The sequence below is a fragment of the Chiloscyllium plagiosum genome, unplaced genomic scaffold (genome assembly GCF_037043375.1).
Source record: "Chiloscyllium plagiosum isolate Xiang-an unplaced genomic scaffold, Cpla_swu_hap1 HiC_scaffold_4, whole genome shotgun sequence".
NCBI classification, from domain to species: domain Eukaryota; kingdom Metazoa; phylum Chordata; class Chondrichthyes; order Orectolobiformes; family Hemiscylliidae; genus Chiloscyllium; species Chiloscyllium plagiosum.
Window position 1 is genome coordinate 35,564,277 of NW_028270142.1, and position 21,383 is coordinate 35,585,659.

At 40.2% G+C, this 21,383-nt stretch overlaps 2 protein-coding genes across 22 annotated transcripts in view; one reads left to right on the forward strand and one right to left on the reverse strand.

Annotated features, from left to right (window-relative positions):
* Positions 1-1,763, forward strand: part of mlh1 (mutL homolog 1, colon cancer, nonpolyposis type 2 (E. coli)) — a 56,674-nt gene extending 54,911 nt beyond the window's left edge. Inside the window, exon 19 of the mRNA XM_043688835.2 lies at positions 1,555-1,763. Within this exon, the coding sequence (XP_043544770.2) occupies positions 1,555-1,713 (159 nt within the window). The 3' untranslated portion in view covers positions 1,714-1,763. The remainder of the gene's footprint in view (positions 1-1,554) is intronic.
* lrrfip2 (leucine rich repeat (in FLII) interacting protein 2) overlaps positions 1,550-21,383 on the reverse strand; it is a 170,121-nt gene continuing 150,287 nt past the window's right edge. For 20 of the 21 annotated variants that reach the window (XM_087986153.1, XM_087986142.1, XM_087986148.1 and 17 more), the window contains 2 exons: positions 11,270-11,374; positions 9,574-10,685 (listed from right to left, as the gene is read on the reverse strand). In XM_087986153.1, coding sequence (XP_087842279.1) covers positions 10,575-10,685; positions 11,270-11,374 — 216 coding nt within the window. In that variant the 3' untranslated portion in view covers positions 9,574-10,574. Of the gene's footprint in view, positions 1,687-9,573; positions 10,686-11,269; positions 11,375-21,383 lie in introns of those variants that run through there. The other variant, XR_015756931.1, reaches the window with a different exon arrangement.

Sequence of the window (21,383 nt, forward strand, 5' to 3'; positions counted from 1 at the left end):
TGTTGTACTCAAAACTTGGTGCTGGCAGGAGATTAAAGGGAGGACAACATAAATGTTTTAGGGATGTCCTCATGGTATCTCTGAAGAGGTCAAACATCACCAGTGAGTCATGAGAGACCCTCTCGTGACTGACCAAAATAGAAAAGTTTCATCTGGGAAAACACCAAACACAGCAAGACAGATTGTCAGGCACAGATGAGAAGTTGAGTTTGGATACAATGCACGACTCTCCAAACCATGTATGTACCCAACTCTTAGAATGCCATTTTCCCTGCACGTGACAGAGTCTGCAGTTTGCATATCGAGGATATTTAAGGCATTTTAGAAACCACCCAACCAGCATGGAAGGTATCCTAGATCCTGAGGGACTGCCTAAGGAAGAGAGGATCTAAATAGATTGATAATTGCTGTTCTGTGAAGCACAACAAGCTGTGAATATGTCTTGGAGTGACTTGATGCCGTGGAGTAAATCCAGAAATAATCAGACTAACAACATCCCGCTTCCTGTTGTCTCTTGTCATTTCGCTTGCTTCTTTTGTATCCGAAGTGTTTTTGGATCATGCTGCAGAGGCTGTGAGAATGCAATAGCCTCCAACCTAGACTTTGAAAAGGGGAATTGGCATTGAGCCAAGCCTCAACCTTTTGTAAACAAAAAGCAGCAGGTAGGTGTCACTCAGTTAGCATTGATTACTAATTCTTGTGCTTTGGTTTGAGGTTGCAAAAAATTGTGAAGTGCGCATAATAGTTTTGCATGACTACTTTGTTCCTTTAACTGACAGACTAACTTAATCACAGAAAAATGACAAAACAATCCGACCTCATTTTGTCTTACAAGTGTATATAAAATCTGTAAATGGATTGACTTGGCTAAGTCACGTTCTAAAGAGTCAAATGGATAGATTTGCATAGGTTTTATATTGCTAAATGCATATGAATGCCCTCTAATTTTGAATGTAGCTAAATTAGATCACACTATACAACACAGGGAAACAAATGTCATGCTTTTCTAAATTTCCTTGATCATTATGGATGATGGCGACCTGGGTGGTGGAGTAAAATTTGCTCCTACTTTATTAATTTTTACCAGTCCAAACTTGACAATAATGAAACAAGTACAGTTCATTCTGCTATAATGCACGTTTTGTTAACACAAATTCGCCGTAAGACAATTGATGAATTGGGGATACTATTTCTGAAGTGCAACCTTTTAAAATGTGTATTGGCTGTAACGTGATTACATCACCATCACTTGAAGCAGCAAATCTATCTGGATCCCTGCTCCTGATTGCTGGTGACACTGTTGGTGGTAGTTGTAGTTCAGTTCAGCTGTAATTCCACCTCACCACCTGCATGGTTGTGCTTTTGGCTGACAGCCATATATGGAGAATGACCTCTTTGATTAGGGACCAGTGACTGGTGTTGAAGAAGTCAACTATTTATGGAAAGGGAGAGATCAATCCCGGAAAGGTTTCTAAATGTTAGAGATGTATTAAGTTTAATGCATTGCTTATTGACGTTTATATAGTGTGCAACTGTCTTTTTCTTTATAATCAGGAGTTTGGTAGTGACAAGCCCTGGAAGTGGACTATAGAACATGTTGTTTCCAAAGCTTTCAGAACTCTCCTCCTTCCACCGAAACACTTCGCAGAGGATGGATCCATCCTGCAGCTTGCCAATCTGCCTGATCTGTACAAAGTATTTGAGAGATGTTAATTAATTCTTGGAATGTGACCACAAATTGCATAAAGACAATATTTTGTTAATTCATTTCTACAAACAGTTGTCTTCAATTTTGCACCACTTTTATTTTACAAAACTTGGTTTTATATTCTTATTTTGAAAGTATAAAACGTGAATATTATAAAAGGCCCGAGGTTGAGGCTTTGTTGCTGGGATTCAATCTTATTTCATTAGCAAATCTATTCAGATAATAAGACTTGCATCTAATACAGCTCTACATTGGTAACACCATCTTGCAAACCTACTCATAGACTAAATGTAGAGAAAACCTGTATTCTCTTGGGAGTGAAAAGATCCAAATTTCTAGGTTGCACATAATTTTATTTAATAGAGATGATGTGGTGTTTTCAAAACTTTAGGTCACATATGGAATTTATTCAAAGGACAAATAATTGCACTGTTTTACATCAAATAAAATTCTGCTATTGTCACTAAATTTCAATAGCAGAAACTTTCATTTAGGTTTTGATCTTACCTACATAGACATGCAGAGAGTCACTTCTATGCAGATGGATCAGGGGATCATTTTATCACTGTTTTTAACCAATGGCCAAAAACTGATTTAGACCACAAATGAAACACCAAAAAGACTGAGACATATGCAAGCATCTTTGCTGTTAGGGGCTTGAGTTTGATCTATCCTTTCCTCTTCCTAAGGTCTGAGGAGAAAGTGAGGACTGCAGATGCTGGAGATCAGAGCTGAAAATGTGTTGCTGGAAAAGCGCAGCAGGTCAGGCAGCATCCAAGGAGCAGGAGAATCGATGTTTTGGGCATGAGCCCTTCTTCAGGAAAGCCCTCCTGAAGAAGGGCTCATGCCCAAAATGTCGATTCTCCTGGTCCTTGGATGCTGCTTGACCTGCTGCGCATTTTCAGCTCTTCCTAAGGTCCACACATTTCAAGTCCTTACCCAACTCTATTCACTTCAAATTACATCAGTAAATGGCTGATGAGTCCTGACGACATCCTGGCTGCAGTTTTGAAATCTTGTCTACTGAAGTGCCAGGCCATGACTACCTTTAAGCAAGAGCAGGTTTCCTTAATTCCATTGTCTTTCATTTAATAACATCCCAAGAATTCCAATAAACTTTAATGGATCATCTAATAAATAGGCACAATTAGGGCTACAACAAATACTTCGTACTTGCCAGGATGGTACAACTCCAAATACACAAAGATCTCAACAGATTCATTCAATCTAGTCCAACAGACAGCAGACTTCCATCTTAAACATTCACTCCCATCACCATTAGTGCTCAGTGGCAGCAATGGGTACTCCACAAGACACACCACAGCAACTTGCCTTGAATCCTTCAACAGCACTTTCTAATCCATGAACAAAGGGAGCAGGTTATACACCATCCTGATTAAGAATGTTGCTGATGGGTCAAAATCCTTGAACTCTTCCTGAAAAGTATTGTGGGTCTGTCTGTAGTACATGATTGCACTAGTTCAACAAGGAGTTCACCACTATCTTCCCAATTAGGGATTGGCAATAAATGCTGGTCTTGCTAGCAAAGCCCACATACCCAAAACACAAAAATCTAATTTTAAAATGTGATTTGAGAATGAATAATAACACCACATTATAAGTTTAACTGACCATTTTACATTGAAAAACCAATGTCCTGTAGCTTTTGTATACACCTACATAGTTAAAGGGTTGCAAGCAGAGGGTGCTGCTGCTGAGTGACCAAAAAGGGATTCTACATACAGAGGCAGCAGACTAATACTCTATAAATACTTGATCTGCGCAGCAGCATCTTTCTTGGTAAAGTCAGTAGTTGGGATAAACTGCTCATTGGATGCTGCCTGAACTGCTGTGTTTTTCCAGCACCACTCTAATCTAAACTCTGGTTTCCAGCATCTGCAGTCATTGTTTTTACCTAAACTGCTTAAAATTAGTAGGAGAGACAAGAGGAAGATCAGTTGGACTTAAAACTGAAGTCAAAAGCACCTGGTGGAATTCAAGAACTCCAAGGCACGTAAGGATGGAAATTAGATAAAATTAAGAACAGGAGTAAGCTATTCAGCCCTTTGAGCCAACTCAACCATTCAATGTGACTAAGGCTGATTCTCCAGCTGTCTCATGTCATATTTGTGTGTTATCCCTATACCCTTTATTAATATCAAAAAAAAGTCGTGAATATATTCAGTAGCTTAACTTCCACAGCCTTCTGTGGTAGAGAATTCCAGAGGTTTATTACCCTTTAAATCAAGAAATCCTATGAGTATATCCCTTGCCATGGATCAAAAGTGCACTGTGAAAATACCGGTTATAATTAATTCTCCTTTGATACGAGAGTTAGTTGAAAATGAGAAAACTGCAAATGTTTTTGAACAAGGATGTAAGGAAAAGTCCAGCAGCTACAGGTCAGTCAGTACAATCTGTGTTAGGAAAGTTGGGACAAAATTAATAGATGCTTAAAACTGTGATCTGGCATACGTGGATTTCAAAAAGGTATTAATGAAGTGCCATGTAAAATGCTTGTCAGCGGCTTTAAAGCCCAAAGGATTAAAGGCTACAACGGTAGTATGGATAAAGGTTGACTGAATGATAGGAGGCAAAGAATAGTGGTGATCAGTTTCAGTGTTGAAAGCTTTACACCTATAATGTGTAACTTCATATAAATTAAAATAAATAGGTTAACAATTATAGATAAAAATTTCATAAGCTAAAGCAGAAAATGCTGGAATCAATGGAGAGAAAAACAGTTAACATTTTAGGTCTGAACTGTCATCAAAACTGATGGAAGTTATGATTGCAATAAAACTAAGGTTTTCAGCAAATGAAATGCTAGGGAGAAAAAAAACAAAAAAAGGAAGGCTAGTTATGGAAGTACATGGCAGGAGAATTTTTTTAAAAAGCCAAAGCAAATGGCAACAGGTAAATGCAAAAGATAAATCTTGACAAATCATAAAATCCCTACAGTCTAGAAGCAGGCCATTTGATCTATCGAGTCCACACCAACTCATTAAACAGGATCCCATGCAGTCCCACATCCCTCCTCTGTCCCTGTGTTTCCCATGGCTAATCCATCCAGCCTGCACATGCCTGGACACGATGGACAATTTAGCATGACCAATCCATCTAACTTGCAAAATCTTTGCACTGTGGAAAGAAACCCATGCAGACATGGAGGAGAACATGCAAACTCTCACACTTACACGAGGCTGTAATTGAACCTCGGTCCCTGCTACTGAGAGGCAGCAGTGCTAACTGCTGTAGGAATAGTGCCAAACTGCAAGTGAAACACAAAAAGAAAAAAAAAAGCCAATGTTGCAAAAAAAATGACAGCAGAGATTCTGATCTAAGATTGTTAAAATCTGTTGAATCCAAAGGGCTGTAATGTTTTTGGTCAAATGAAGTGTTGGTCTGCAGCTTGCATTAAGCATCACTGGAGCACTTTAACAAAGATTAGTGTGAGGACAGGGTGGTAGATTGAAAGGACAGAAACCTTGGGGTCATGCTTGCAGTTTGAAAGGCAATGTTACACTAAGCACAAATGCATTTGATTTCTACGATGTAGCAGAGACCATATGATGAGCAGTGAATTCTTACAGTTAATCACACTTTGACTTGTAAAGGGATATTTAGGGCTTGCGTGGCGAGGTGAGGTAAAGGGTATCTTGACTGTGTTTGTATGGTTGGTTATTGGAGGGAAAGAAGGGAGTATTGAGGGGTGACTGAGGAAACTTTTTAGAATGCTGAAAGGGTGTTTTTGGTGTGGTATCATGTTTATGATGGTAGAAATAGCTGAATATAGAAGTTCATGAGGTGGGAAATAAATCTGATTTTGGCAACGAATGTGGCAATTTATGGACTGGCATCAAAAAAATTACCATGAAACTGAAGGATCTTGTAAAAGGATAGCTAATCACCTGCCAATCTTACCTAGTCTAAATGTGACTCTTCTGCAGGCACTTTGAAATATCAAGAACAAAAATATGCCATTTAGCTCCTCACCATTAGTCAGTTCATCTGCACCTCAACTCCAATTGTCTGTCTTTTTTCCATATCCCATCAGTTGTCATAACACAAAAACCTACCTCGAAAGTCTCAGCCAAAACCTACAGCCTTTGGGAAAGGGAATTTCTCTTTTTGTGGAAGAAGTTCCTGATTATGCTTCTGAGAACCTAAACCCTAACTTTAGGATCATAGCCCCTTGCACTTGATTTCCTTAAAGGAAATAATAGCTTTCACCCATGTTGGAATGTCAAACTTTTCTAACATTTTAAACACAAGGTTGACTTGTAAAGCTCACAGATGAAAGCTGCCAAGTAGCTGCAAAGGCATCCAAAAATTGTAATATCTTACAATTGTAATAGCCACAGTTCTCAGAGTTAAAAATCACACAACACTAGGGTTATAATCCAATAGGTTTATTTGGAAGCATTAGCTTTCAGAGCGCCGCTTGTTCATCAGGTCAACCACCTGATGAAGGAACAGCACTCCAAAAGCTAGTGCTTCCAAATAAACCTGTTGAACTATAAGCTGGTGTTATGTGCTTTTTAACTTTGTACACCCCGGTCCAACACAGACATCTCCAAGTCATAACTGTTCTCAGATACTAGATTAGAGTGACACTGGAAAAGCACAGCAGGTCAGACAGCATCCGAGGAGCAGGAAAATCGACGTTTCTGGCAAAAGCCCTTCATCAGGAATTCCTGATGAAGGGCCTTTGCCTGAAATGTCAATTTTCTTGCTCCTCGGATGCTACCTGGCCTGCTGTGCTTTTCCAGCACCATTCTCGACTCTGAATTCCAGCATCTGCAGTCCTTATTTTTTGCCTAGTTCTCAGATGCAGCCAGATCTGTTGAGTTTTTCCAGCAGTTTTTGTTTTTGCTTGTTACAGCCATTGGAATTTGATGACAAGAGGTTAACAAAAATTTTTTTTAAACCAGACAGTAACATGCATAAATTTGGTTTCCAGTAAGTCAGCAGAAAGAGGACCATAAAGTGTGGTGCTGGAAAAGGCAGCACCTGAGGAGAGTCGATGCAAACATAAGCTACTCATCTGGAATGCTATCTTTCCTCACTTTCTGCCAGAAAAAGGACCATCCCTATTGACTCGGTCTACCTGTAATATAAATGGATTGGACCAGATTTCTGAGTGGTATTTGAGCCTAGCTGCTTCGGAAAGATTTAATGTTCTCGAATGTGTATTGTTACATAGTACTTCCTCTAAACTCTGTCTGGCAATAACACTGCTTTTATTTGAGTTTGAGTTTAGAGGCAGCACAGTGGTTAGCACTGCTGCCTCACAGCACCAGGGTGCCAGGTTCAGTTCCAGCTTCGGGTGACTGTCTGTGTGGAGTTTGCACATTCTCGATGTGTCTGCGTGGGTTTCCTCCGGGTGCTCCGGTTTCCTCCCACAGTCCAAAGATGTGCAGGTCAGGTGAATTGGCAAAGCTAAATTGCCCGTACTGCTAGATGCATTAGTCAGAGGAAAATGGGTCTGGGTGGGTCACTCTTCGGAGGGTCGGTGTGGGCTTGTTGGGCCGAAGGGCCTGTTTCCACACTGTAGAGAATCTAATCTAATCAGAACGCAGTGATAAGTTAGGAGAAGGCATAATGTTCACAGAATGGCTGTAAGACGTGAATAGGGATGATGGTGTATTGGTTTAGCTCTCAGATCATCAGTCATACATTGGGTTCAGATCTGGGTTGAAATCCCTATTTCTGGCCCAATCAAATTAAAACTTGCCCATTTATCTTTGGTGTGGCTTGTCAGATGAAATCCTGGTTTAGGTGTCTTCCTAGCCATTCAACATTGATAAGTCCAGGAAACACAGCTGCTCTGTTGCAGAGTGGATTTACCCCGAAACTGCACTCCTTTCCTCCCCCTCCCCCCCTCCCCAGTATTATTGCTATAATCTGTGGTCAAAAAGTCCTGTTTGACAGCTGCTGAGACAAGCTGTGTGTTCAATGTAAACAAGGGGGTACAGTAACAGTTGGGGGAGCGACATGGTGCCTCAGAGGTTATCACTGCTGCCTCAACCCTGCATGAGTGTAACACTCAACATTTTAAGCTGACTACCCTATGGACAAAAGTCCACTTGATTGAATCCCATGCACCACCTTAAACGATGTAATTCACATGCCCACACACCTCTGTCATTGTGTCAATGGTATCATGTACAAAATATATCAAAACATCTTTGAAAGTACTTCCAAGTCTATGATCTCTACCATCTAGAAGAACAATGGACAGCAGATTATCTGGCTATCACATTATAGTTCGTAGGACCTTAATGCACACAAACCGGCTGCCATGTTTCTACATTAAAATAGTGACTATTTCAAAAGTACTGAATTACTTAAAGTGGAGCAAATCTTTATTTGGCTGAAGAATGTTAAGCATTTCAACTTTATCTTTTGAGCAGCACAGCTGCTCCTCATCCCATTATCCACCATCACTCCAAGCTGGATAGTGCCTGCTGCAGAGATTTGAAATGATCCAATGGGTTCAGGAATCATTTAGCTTTATTAGTAACTCTGTACCGCTAAGCACACACTTAGGTCCTATGTTGCAGCTTAAATAGTTTAACACCTCATATTACTGTTTCAGGCATACTCTCTGGCACTCATTAAACCAAGGTTGATTGGTTAATGGCAATGGTAGAATGGAGGGATTATGTCATGCCAAAAAATGACAAATTGTTGTTGAATATAATTTTCCTGCTGCTGACTGCTTGCTGTATCTCACGGATGCACAAGTTCCAGCTGCTTTATTTGTTCCAAATCTCTCTCAATACAATTGTAGTGTCACACATCACCAGATAGGATATCCTCAATGTAAAGACAGGATTTAAATCTCCACATGAATTGTGCAATGATTACTGCTACCAACACCCCACCATGGACAGATGCAACTGTAACCAGTAGATTATTGTGGATGAGGACAATATGTTATGTATGTTTTTCAAACTTTTAAAGCTTTATTTCATTATTCTCACAAAGGCCAAGATGCTCCCAAGATTGGATATATTATCTGCTTTGGCTCCTTCCCCCTGCTCAATGCAGTCTTTTGTTGGACCTCATTCTGGCAAGAAAATTGTCTGTAAATTAAGCACATTTCCTAACTCATTTTGGCAATTTAGCAAGGAGTAATTAAAACTTTCACATGACAACTGCTCTATGTTCACTTTATACTTCTAAACATTCTGCCTCATACTGTTAAGGAAATGCAACTGGCAGTGCATTAATACCAGTATCTTTGGCAGGACTGATCTTCAGCCACAATACAGTATAACCTCGGTTATCCGAACATCAATTATCCGAATTTCAGATTATCTCAACAAGATCTCAAATTGCCGTAAAAACAGCATGAGGCAACTCAGCATTCAGTTACCAATTAAATGGCATTGTGGCATGTGTTGCCGGATAACCAAGGCATGTTCACAACCAGCACTCGAACTACTGCTTTTTTACGATCCAATCAGTCATCAGTTAAATGGCATGTATTGCTGGATAACTGGCACACAAATTACCGCTTGTTTACGATCACTTCAGTTATCCGAACAAAATACTCTCTGCCTGTCTCATTTGGATAATCAAGGTTGTACTGTACTTGTCATTTGTATAAAATTATGAGTTGGATCAGATCAACTCTGGTACATCTTCAGCTATCAATTTACATACTGATCTGTTACAGTTAATCAAAACTAATTTGGAGATTCTTGCACTTTTAATAAACCTCTTTCTCAACACAAATATTTGCATGGGCAAACTTTGAGGATGCTGTTTTAAGATAATTGCATGTGGCCTGCAAACCATGTACTATATAGCCAGGTGTTCTTACTATTTGAAGACAGAAGCAGCAATCATAAAAATAAATTTCTGTGGTCTCGTTATATAAAGTGCCCACAGTTTCATTTATTGTCAAAACCCCCATTCACATGCCTTTTTTCCAGAAAGACAAAACCCTTATAAACAGGCAATACCAGTAATACTCTGAAGATGCAGTCCAATATTTTGTACAGAAAAGGAAATTCTTTCCATTTGTTTTCTTTAAATTCCATGAAGCGAGGAGCAGCAGAAAAGCCCTGTTCATGTGCTTTAAACTAAACTATAGGAACATTTGCAAAACTTACTTTACCTACAATCATTTCTTTACTTGAAAAAGTTGCATGTAATACAAATGACAATTTTGAAATTGTATTTTTGAAGAAAAAATTATGTACGTCATTTTTGGCAGATACTTGTCTTAGGAATTTACCCACTGTTTTTAAAATATCTCAATTACAATATTTCAGACCAAATGAATGGTCCATAAATTCGATTGAATAACCAGATCAAGATAATTTCCTTTGCACCGCGTAGAAGGCACTTGAAGTGGGATTCCTGCATTGTGGGGCGCACAGAGCAATTGGCATATGAGAGTAGTCAGATTTTCAAAAGTGTCATGAGGTTATCTTGTGCATCTGTTCTGTTCATGCAGTTGTTCAAGGTCTTTAAGCAACCACTATAATTTCTAAGCAGCAGAAAGGTTTATGTAAATCAATTTGGCATATTAAAGCCATAAACAATCAAATCTATTTGTATTTACCTGCTAAAATCACTCATAACAAATCCACAACCCATTTCAAAGGCTCTTAACCCAGTGAGCTAAACAGGCAATACAATTCACAATTAACAAACATATAGACATTAGACAATGCCATGAATCTCTCATAAATTACAAAAACTTTATGCCAACATTTATAAAACCAAAGCCTTAATAAAGGACATCTTTCAGTGTTTGAAAGTGGTTGTACCAAATGGAAAGGGCCTTTAAGTTGTGATGCCTGGAAGTTCTGCTAGTCATAGATACAGTGCACCAGCTCTTTCCTCTTCACTGTTGAGAGAGTAATGCATTTCTGTTGGCTTTCATCTTCTCTAATCGCTTCATCAAGTGGCTATTGGTCATTTCCATCTCTTCATTCCTATCCAATGCTGATCGTAACTGAGGAGGAATTGAGAGAGATTTGGTCATTATCACTAAGCTAACACAACATATTGAAAATCATAAAATGTTATGACAAATTTATTAAACATCTGAGCCCCTCAATTAGCTGTAGCAGCATGGGAAGGATTGTTTGGAAACAAATATGAATCATTTTTCCACTTATGATGCAATGTAGAACTAAAAATGCATTTATAGTCACCCAAGTCAAATTTGTTTTGCAGGGAGGTCTTGGGGTTAAGTAAAAACAATGTAGCACTGTACATGAAATATTTAAAAAAGATAAACACAATGATGTATTGGAAATGATATTTAAAAATTCATCATCAAATCATTAGGACTTACAATTTAACACTGAACATGCAAAATACAAATGAGGGGAAAAATGTATTCAGTCAAAAGAATGGAAGAGACCACTTAGGCAAAGAAAAGACCATTTAGCCTTCTGTGATCTGTGTTAGACCTAAAAGAGCTCTTCAGAATGGCCTAAAATAGAGTCAGAGAGATGTACAGCATGGAAACAGACCCTTCGGTCCAACCTGTTTCTGTAACTCAGAGTAGCATTGAGTAAACATTCTGCATACCTCTCGCTGCAACCTCCTTTTTTCAGCTTTTAGTTCATCCTCTATTTTTTCTGAGTTTTCTGTTGCTGTTTTATAGCGAAGCACCTGTCCTTCAAGTCTGACAACCTGAAAATTCATTTAAAAATGTCAGCCACAATAGTACTGTCATGGGAACTGCAGGAAACTCTCCCACAGAATTATTAAAAAGAAATATTGGATTAGCTAGTTTGTTACTCCCACCCAAAGCAAAGCTCCACTCGAGTCAAAATATTTAAACTCATGATTCAATACTTTGGATAATCCTCCAAATATCTGAATTATTGTTAGGTCCAATGGTTCCTTTCATTGACTATGTTTGAGAATGTGATGATGATCAAATCACTACAATTGTAGATGTTGCAAAAGCTTTCTCATTTTGACAAATGCAAAAATAAAAGGGCATTTCTTGGGCAATAAATAACCATACATAAAAATGATTATACAGTTTTTGCCTGTCATCTCAGTCAGTTGTTCAGGATCCCAGATTTACAAAAAAAGAGTACCCCTAGTGTGTTGGTCACCATTTTATCCGTCAGCAAATATATAAAACAAATTATCTGGTCATTTGTTTCATTGCTTTTCATGGAAGCTGGCTGTGAGCAGATTCACGGTTATGATTCCTAGGTTCAATAATAACTGCATTACAAGGATATTTCACTGGCTCTAAGTTGTATTTGGATATCCTGAGGTCAAGCAAGATTCTATATAAATGCACATTTTAAAAAACTTTAATGTAAAGAGTTGGCAAGTTAACTTGTAAGATTCGATGAAGAGTTAAGTGATCAATTAAGCATATTTTCTTAAAGAGAACATTGTTGTCCATGACACCAGGCAGACACATCTGCTTCTCCTAATCATTACACCCACAAACTAAGACAACAGCACCTCAATTTAATGGCAGATAGGTCATGCTTGACAAACTTAATTTAATTTTTTGAGAAGGTACAAACTAATCAATAAGGGAATGGATGTTGTTTTATATGAACTTCTAGAAGGCATCTGACAAAGTACCAAGCTACAGCCTGTTAACTGAAGTAGAAGTCCACAGAACTGAGGACAACTTACTAACATGGCTGGGAGGGTGGAGATAATAAATAAGTACTCAAATTGGCAATATGACCTTTGGCTTTCCATAAGGGTCTGTGCGAGGGCCTCAATTATTCACATTTGTTAACAACTTGGTAAATGGTACAGAAAGACATATCCAAATTTGCTGATGACACAAAGTTAGGCAGTACAGTAGACAGTATAGATGATTGCATAAATTACAAAGTGATATTGATAGACTAGGTGAATGGGCAAAAGGGAGACTGATAAATTTCAATAATTGCAATGGAGGTTATCCATTCTGAACCAAGAAAGGATAGATCAGGCTACTATCTAGACAGTATGAAGTGAAATTTATTGGATGTCGAAAGAGACTTGGAGTTCTGGTGCATTGATCTTTAAACTACCATAATTAGGTGCAGAAAATAATCAAGACGGCTAATGGAATGCTGGGCTTCATATCTAAAGGACTGAATTACAAGGATGCTTAAGCTATACAATACCTTGGTCACAGACACTTGGGAGTACTGAGATCAGATCTGGGCATCACTCCTTACAAAGGATATATTGGCCTTGGAGGGAATACAAGATTGGCTTACAAGAATGATACCTGGACTTCAGGGACTGAACTGTGAGAGAGTATATAAATTAGGTGTTTTCTCTCAAGAATTTAGGAAGTTAAGAGGTGATCTGAATGAAGTCTTCAAGATAATAACTGGAAAAACAGGGTATAGAAGATGACAAACTGCAGTGATTGTATTAAGGTCAATCACATGGACCTCACAGAATGAGTTCCCTAATTGGGGCTACTAATGTGGTCCAATTGGGAGCCCTGGCCTAAAGATAAGAACAGTAGTGTCACTGACTCTGAGCTGGCTGGTCACAGCCAGTGTATTGTGAACAAATAAATAAAGCGAGACTTGGTGATGAAATATCGGTCTTTGTGCGGTTATTTCAGACAAAAAAAGAACAGGTGAAGGTGAGTCACTGATTTAAAAACTAAGCTTGAGTGTCGGGGCTGCCATTTTTGTTTCAGCACCAGGAATAGTGGCAGTGTTGACCTGAAGGCTGACGGGAAGGTGAATCACCAATTTAAAAACTTACCTCGTGAAGAGGTGGAGCGCACGCTGAGCAGGAGTGGACATGAGGCTGCTGAGTAAGTGAAGTAATATGTTTGGGTGGTTGCATTATCTGAAACACTACTTAAGTAGTGTCTCCCACCCATCCTCCTCCTCTAACCAAAAAAAGGGTTCTGTGTGCCAAATTGGTAAGGTAACTAGTTTTTTTTATTGTTTATTTTTCAATATACTCTTGGGAATTCAGAATAGTGGGAATGTGGGTTAGGGCAGTTGAATGTTCCTCCTGCAGAATATGGGAGGTAAGGGTCACCAGTAGTATCCCTGCTAATTTCATCTGCGACAAGTGCACCCTAATCTAACTCCTCGAGAACCGTATAAGGGAACTGGGGCTGGATGAACTTTAGATTATACGGGAGGCTGAAAGGGTTGTTGAGAAGAGTTACAGGGAGGTAGTCACATCTCAGGTGTTGAAACTTTATTGCTGGAACAGCACAGCAGGTCAGGCAGCATCCAGGGAACAGGAGATTCGACGTTTCGGGCACAGGCCCTTCTTCAGGGCCTGTGCCCGAAACGTCGAATCTCCTGTTCCCTGGATGCTGCCTGACCTGCTGTGCTGTTCCAGCAATAAAGTTTCAACTTTGATCTCCAGCATCTGCAGACCTCACTTTCTCCAGTCACATCTCAGGTACAAGAAAGAGGCAGAGGGGTTACAGTCAGGGGACGGAGAGGGTACCAGCAGGCAGTGAAGGGAACCCCTGTGGCTGTTCCCCTCAATGACAAGTTTGGATACTATTGGGACTTACCAGGGGTAAGCCATAGGGTACAGGTCTCTGGCACAGAATCAGTCCGTGTCGGAGGGTCGGTGTGGACTTGTTGGGCCGAAGGGCCTGTTTCCACACTGTAGGGAATCTAATCTAATCTAATTTCCAGCATGGGTTAGTACCTGGGACATTGATGTTATGGCCATTTCGGACACGTGGATAGAGCCAGGGACAGGAATGATTGTTGCAGGTTCCAAGATTTAGATGTTTCAATAAGAACAGAAAAGATGGTAACAGGAGGGGGAGGTGTGGCATTGTTAATCAAGGACAGTATTACGGTGGCAGAAAGGATGTTTGCGGACTCATCTACTGAGATAGTATGGGCTGAGGTTAGAAATAGGAAAGGCAGTCACCCTATTGGGAGTTTTCTACAGGCCTCCGAATAGTTCCAGAGATGTACGAGAAAGGATAGCAAAGATGATTCTGGATAGGAGCGAGAGTAACAGGGTAGTTGTTATGGGGGACATTAACTTTCCAAATATTGACTAGAAATACTACAGTTACAGTACTTTAGATGGGTCAGTTTTTGTCAATGTGTGCAGGATGGTTTCCTCACAGTATGGAGACAAGCCAACAAGGGGTGAGGCCACATTGGATTTGGTACTGGCTGATGAGCCCAGCCAGATGTTAGATTTGGAGATAGGTGAGCACTTTTTGGTGATAGTGACCACAATTCAGTTATATTTACTTTAGTAATGGAAATGGATAGGTATATAATGCAGGCAAGGATTAATGCTGGGTGAAAAGCAACTACGATACAATTAGGCAAGATTTAGGGTGCATAGGATGGGGAAGGAAACTGCAGGCAATGGGCACAATTGAAATGTGGAGCTTATTCAAGGAACGCTATTGTGTGTCATTGATAAGTATGTACCTGTCAGGCAGGCAGGAAATGGTCGAGCGAGGGAGCCGTGGTTTACTAAGGAAATTGAATCTCTTGTCAAGAGGGAAAAAGCAGCTTATGTTAGGATGAGACATGAAGGCTCAGTGAGGGTGCATGAGAGTTACAAGTTAGCCTGGAAAGACCTAAAGAGAGTTAAGAAGAGCCAGGACGGGACATAAGAAGTTGTTGGCAGATAGGGCCAAGGAAAACTCTAAAGCTTTCTAAAGGTATGTCAGGAATAAAAGAATGACTCGAGTAAGATTAGGACCAGTTAAGGACAGTAGTGGGAAGTTGTGAGTGGAGTTCGAGGAGATAGGGGAAACATTAAATGAATTTTTTTGTCAGTATTCACACAGGAAAAAGATAATGTTATCGAGGAGAATACTGAGATACAGGCTACTAGATTAGACAGGATTGAGGTTCACAAGGAGGTGGTGTTAGCAATTCTAGGAAGTGTAAAAATATGCAAGTCCCCTGGGCCAGATAGGATTTATCCTAGGATTCCCTGGGAAGCCAGGGAGGAGATTGCCGAGCCTTTGGCTTTGATCTTTATGTTGTCATTGACTACGGAATAGTGCCAGAAGACCGGAGGATAGCAAATGTTATCTCCTTGTTTAAGAAGGGGAGTAGAGACAACCTTGGTAATTATAGACTAGTGAATCCGTTGTGGGTAAAGTGTTGGAAAAGGTTATAAGAGGTAGGATTTATAACCATCTAGAGAGGAATAAGTTCATTAGGGATAGTTAGCACGGTTTTGTAAAGGCTGGGTCATGTAACACAAACCTAGAGTTCTTTGAGATAGTGACAAAACAGGTGGATGAGGGTAAAGTGATTGATGTAGTGTCTATGAATTTCAGTAAGGCGTTTGATAAGGTTCCCGACGGTAAGCTATTGCAGAAAAAAACAGAGGCATGGGATTGAGGGTGAATTAGCAGTTGGATCAGAAATTGGCTAGCTGAAAAACAACAGAGGGTGGTGGTTGATGAGAAATGTTCATTCTGGAGTTCAGTTACGAGTGGTATACCACAAGGATCTGTTTTGTGGTCACTGCTGTTTGTCATTTTTATAAATGACCTCAATGACGGTGTAGAAGGATGGGTTAATAAATTTGCGGATGACATGAAGGTCGGTTGAATTGTGAATAGTGCTGAAGGATGCTGCAGGTTGCAGAGGGACATAGATAAGCTGCAGAGCTGGGCTGAGAAGTGGCAATGGAGTTTAATGTGGAAAAATGTAAGGTGATTCACTTTGGAAGAAGCAACAGGAATAAAGAGTACTGGGCTAATATTAGGATTCTTGGTAGTGTAGATGAGCAGACAGATCTGTGTCCAGGTACATAGATTGCTGAAAGTTGCCACCCAGGTTGATAGGGTTGTTAAGAAGGCATATGATGTGTTAGCTTTTAGTGGTAGAGGGATTGCGTTTCGGATCCATGAGGTCATGCTGCAGCTGTACAAAACTCTGATGTGACAGCATTTGGAGTACTGCGTACAGTTCTGATCACTGCATTATAGGAAGGATGTGCAAGCTAAGGAAAGGGTTCAGAGGAGACTTACTAGGATGTTGCCTGATATGGAGGGAAGATCTAATGAAGAAAGGCTGAGAGACTTGAGGCTGTTTTCGTTACAGAGAAGGAGGTTGAAAGGTGATTTAATAGAGACATTAAGATAATCAGAGGGTTAAGGTAGGGTGGACTGTGAGAGCCATTTTCCTTGGATGGTAATGGCTAGCATGAGGGAACACAACTTTAAGTTGAAGGGTGATAGATATAGGTCAGACGTCAGAGGTAGTTTCTTTACTCAGAGTAGTAGAGGTGTGGAACGCACTACCTGCAACAGTAGTAGACTCGCCAACTTTACGGGCATTTAATGGTCACTGGATAAACATATGGATGAAAATGGAATAGTGTAGGATAGATAGGCTTCAGATTGGTTCCACATGTTGGCGCAACATCAAGGGCTGAAGGGTCCCTACTGTGCTGTAATGTTCTATGTGTGTAGGTGTGTCAGACATCCTGTTCACTCAGAGCTGGCTCTGAGGGATCAGTGTCAAGGACTCTCCACGTGCAAATAAAGGATGATTAAGTGACAGGATATTGGCCTGTGGAATTATTTCATAAATTATGTCCACTGGCTAGGGATTCTAGAACTAGGGGACACAGTCTGTTCAGGAGAAATGTTAGGACACACTTCTACACACACAAAGTCTGATAGCGTTTTGGAATTCTCTTCCACTGACAGCAGTGGATGCAGAATCAGTTGTTAATTTGAAATCTGAGACAGATACATGTTTCATGACCAAAAGACGTTAAGTGACTTGGGCCAAAGGCAGGTATATAGACTTAGGCCACAGATCAGCTGTGATCTCTCTGAACAATGGGGCATGCTTAAGGGATTGAATAGCCTACTCCTGTTCTTATGAAATTCAAACAGTGACCCCCACACAATGTGGTGTCAGGATAGTTTACGCACGAAGGTTTCTGGAGTATAAAAGTTTATGATCTGTTGACTTGGAGGGAAGTTCATTACCTACAAACCTCTTGATAGCTCAGAAGTTTCAGACTCACTTCCCTGCATCATATCTGTAATAAACATAACTAGACAAAGCATCGTATCTCTCGATATAAGTAGCACTTCAATCCATTATGATGGAGGAAATAATCAGCTCTTTGAAAACTTGAGATCTTAACTAGGGCAGACTTATTAAACTAAATACACCAAAGGATGGAAGAACAAGAGCTCAGCATGCTGATTCCCCCCATAACTAGATATGCTTTGATTCCAATTTTGCAGATTTTTTTTAACATTTAAATTATTAATTTGTCTACAATTGATAAAACACATGTTAAGTTCAGATATTCCAGCTGGGCCAAAAACAGTGCTGCGTGAAAGCATGGCCGTTTGCCAAAGGGATAAGCGAATTTGCATTTCTTTCGGACATCTCTCAATAAATGGCTGGTAAAAGAAATAGAGGCACAAAGAAACACTGTCCAATATTTTGACTTTATAGCCAAGAGACAAACTTATCAAATTTTAATCCATATCCACACAATGAAGGTTTGTGATATACTATAATTGGGAAATTTGGTTCTAAAACTGACAAGACCACATACAGATTTAGGGCTGATGTGTATTTCTCTATTACATGCATTGAGGTAAGGACTTTTATTAATGACTTGGATGAGGGAGTCGAAGGGTGGGTCAGTAAATTTGCAGATGATACGAAGATTGGTGGAGTTGTGGATAGTGAGGAGGGCTGTTGTCGGCTGCAAAGAGGCTTAGATATGATGCAGAGCTGGGCTGAGGAGTGGCAGATGGAGTTCAACCCTGCCAAGTGTGAGGTTGTCCATTTTGGAAAGACAAATAAGAATGCGGAATACAGGGTTAACGGTAGGGTTCTTAGTGAGGTGGAGGAACAGAGGGATCTTGGGGGTCGATGTTCATAGATCTTTGAAAGTTGCCACTCAGGTGGATAGAGCTTGTAAGAAGGCCTATGGTGTATTAGCGTTCATTAGCAGAGGGATTGAATTCAAGAGTCATGAAGTGATGTTGCAACTGTACAGGACTTTGGTTAGGCCACATTTGGAGTACTGTGTGCAGTTCTGGTCGCCTCACTTTAGGAAAGATGTGGAAGCTTTGGAGAGGGTGCAGAGAAGATTTACCAGGATGTTGCCTGGAATGGAGAATAGGTCGTACGAGGAGAGGTTGAGAGTGCTAGGCCTTTTCTCGTTGGTACGGCGAAGGATGAGGGGTGACTTGATAGAGGTTTATAAGATGATCAGAGGAATAGATAGAGTAGACAGTCAGAAACTTTTTCCCCGGGTGCAACAGAATGTTACAAGGGGACATAAATTTAAGGTGAGGGGTAGAAGGTATAGGGGAGATGTCAGGGGTGGGTTCTTTACCCAGAGAGTGGTGGGGGCATGGAATGCGCTGCCTGTGGGAGTGGTAGAGTCAGAATCTTTGGTGATCTTTAAGCAGCAATTGGATAGGTACATGGATGGGTGCTTATGCTAGGACAAATGTTCGGCACAACATCGTGGGCCGAAGGGCCTGTTCTGTGCTGTATTGTTCTATGTTCTATGTTCAAAGGACCTAATTTTAATTTCATTTTTGAGTTGTAGTGGAGAGATTCTGGGAAACTGAAGTTTTTCTTATATAATCTAAGTGAGGCTTTTAAAACTCGAAATGATTATGAAGAGAAAAGAAGGATTGCTGCACAAGATTTCCTATGACATCAAAAGACAGAGACAGAAAGCAGTTCTTTTTTAAAGGAAGAATGTGCCAGAAGATTAGTGCATTCCTTTTCAGGGGAGTGTTCAAATTTCTTTCAGAGAGAGAAAGGCTGGTATGACCAGCAATCTGCAGAACAATCAGGGCAGAAGAAATAAAGTCCTCAGTGGTTTGGATGTTAGGGAAGGAGCAATAGGCAATAGATAATAGTGCAGGAGTAGGCCATTCGACCCAGCACCATCATTCATTATGATCATGGCTGTTCATCCACAATCAGTATCCTATTCCTGCCTTATCCCATAAACTTTGGTTCCATTATCTTTAAGAGCACTATCCATCTCTTTCTTGAAAGTATCCAGAGACTTGGCCTCCACTGCCTTCGGGGGCAGAGCATTCCGTATATTCACTACTCTATGGGTGAAGAAGTTTCTCTTCAACTCGGTTTTAATTGGCCTACCCCTTATTTTTAAACTGTGTGCTCTGGTTCTGCACTCACCCATCAGCGGAAAAATGCTTCTTGCCTCCAGAGTGTCCAATCCTTTAGTAATTTTATAAGTCTCAATCAGATCTCCTCTCATCCTTCTAAACACAAGTGTATACAAGCCTAGTCGCTCCAATCTTTCAACGTATGATAGTCCCACCATTCCGGGAATTGATCTAGTGAACCTACGCTGCACTCCCTCAATAGCCAGAATGTCCTTCCTCAAATTTGGAGACCAAAACTGCACATAATATTCCAGGTGCGGTCTCACCAGGGCCCTGTACAGCTGCAAAAGGACCTCTTTGCTCCTATACTCAATTTCTCTTGTTATGAAGGCCAGCATGCCGTTAGCTTTCTTCACTGCCTGCTGTACCTGCATGCTTTCTTTCATGACTGATGTACAAGAACACCTAGATCTCGTTGTACTTCCTCTTTACCTAACTTGACTCCATTTAAATAGTAATCTGCCCTCCTGCTCTTGCCACATTTATCCACATGGAACTGCATCTGCCGTGCATCCATCCACTCATGTAGCCTGTCCAAGTCACCCTGTATTCTCATAACATCCTCCTCACATTTCACCCTGCCACCCAGAAACAGAAAGCTGTGGAAGAGGAGTTTAAATGAGCCCATGTAAGAAATAAGAACTTCTGTTAACATTTCAAAGATGTCAGAAACAGACATTGACTAAATGCAGAATTTTACTGGCAAAAAGCCAAATATAGCATGCAAACGGAAGAAAGCATTTTAAAGTGCAATAGAGTGAGATTTGAATATCTAAGTCTGTTGCTGAGGGTTGCAGAATTAAATCTTTATTTTTGATTTGTGTAATAAAACCATTCCTGAAGAAGGGCCTGTGCCCGAAACGTCGAATCTCCTGTTCCCTGGATGCTGCCTGACCTGCTGTGCTGTTCCAGCAATAAAGTTTCAACTTTGATCTCCAGCATCTGCAGACCTCACTTTCTCCTCCTAATAAAACCATTTCAACTGGTACTTGTGTCGTGTAATAGTTTGTCCTTTACTTTCCTTGTGTATAATAAAACTTTGTTCTTTTGTTAAAACTATAACATATTCATAAGAGGCTGCCAACACACTACAATGATAAAATTGTGAAAATAAAACCTGCAATCTATCAAGCCAGGTTTCATTCTGGAATATTACTTGTCTCGTATTACACATGTACCTTCAGAATTTGGTTAGATGAATGAATGTTTAACGAGTTAGGCAACGATAGCCTTTCCAAATATACAAGCCCAGAAAAGTTAAATAGGATTAAGTATCCTGGGCGGATTAGCAAGGACGATGGAATAAATGTGACCCGAGAATGGACGTGCCTTGACACAAAGAGTGATTGATGAAAAAGGAACAAAAATAAAAGTTAAAAATAAGAAGTGGTGACTTAATATAGGGCAGTATTAGAAGACAACATACATTAAAAAAATTAAACATGTACACATAAACAACCGTCTCTTATTTTCCATGGAGATTAGCTAACTCAACACAAATGAGAACCTGGATCTTTCTGGTTTGTAGGCTTGAGTACGACACTATAC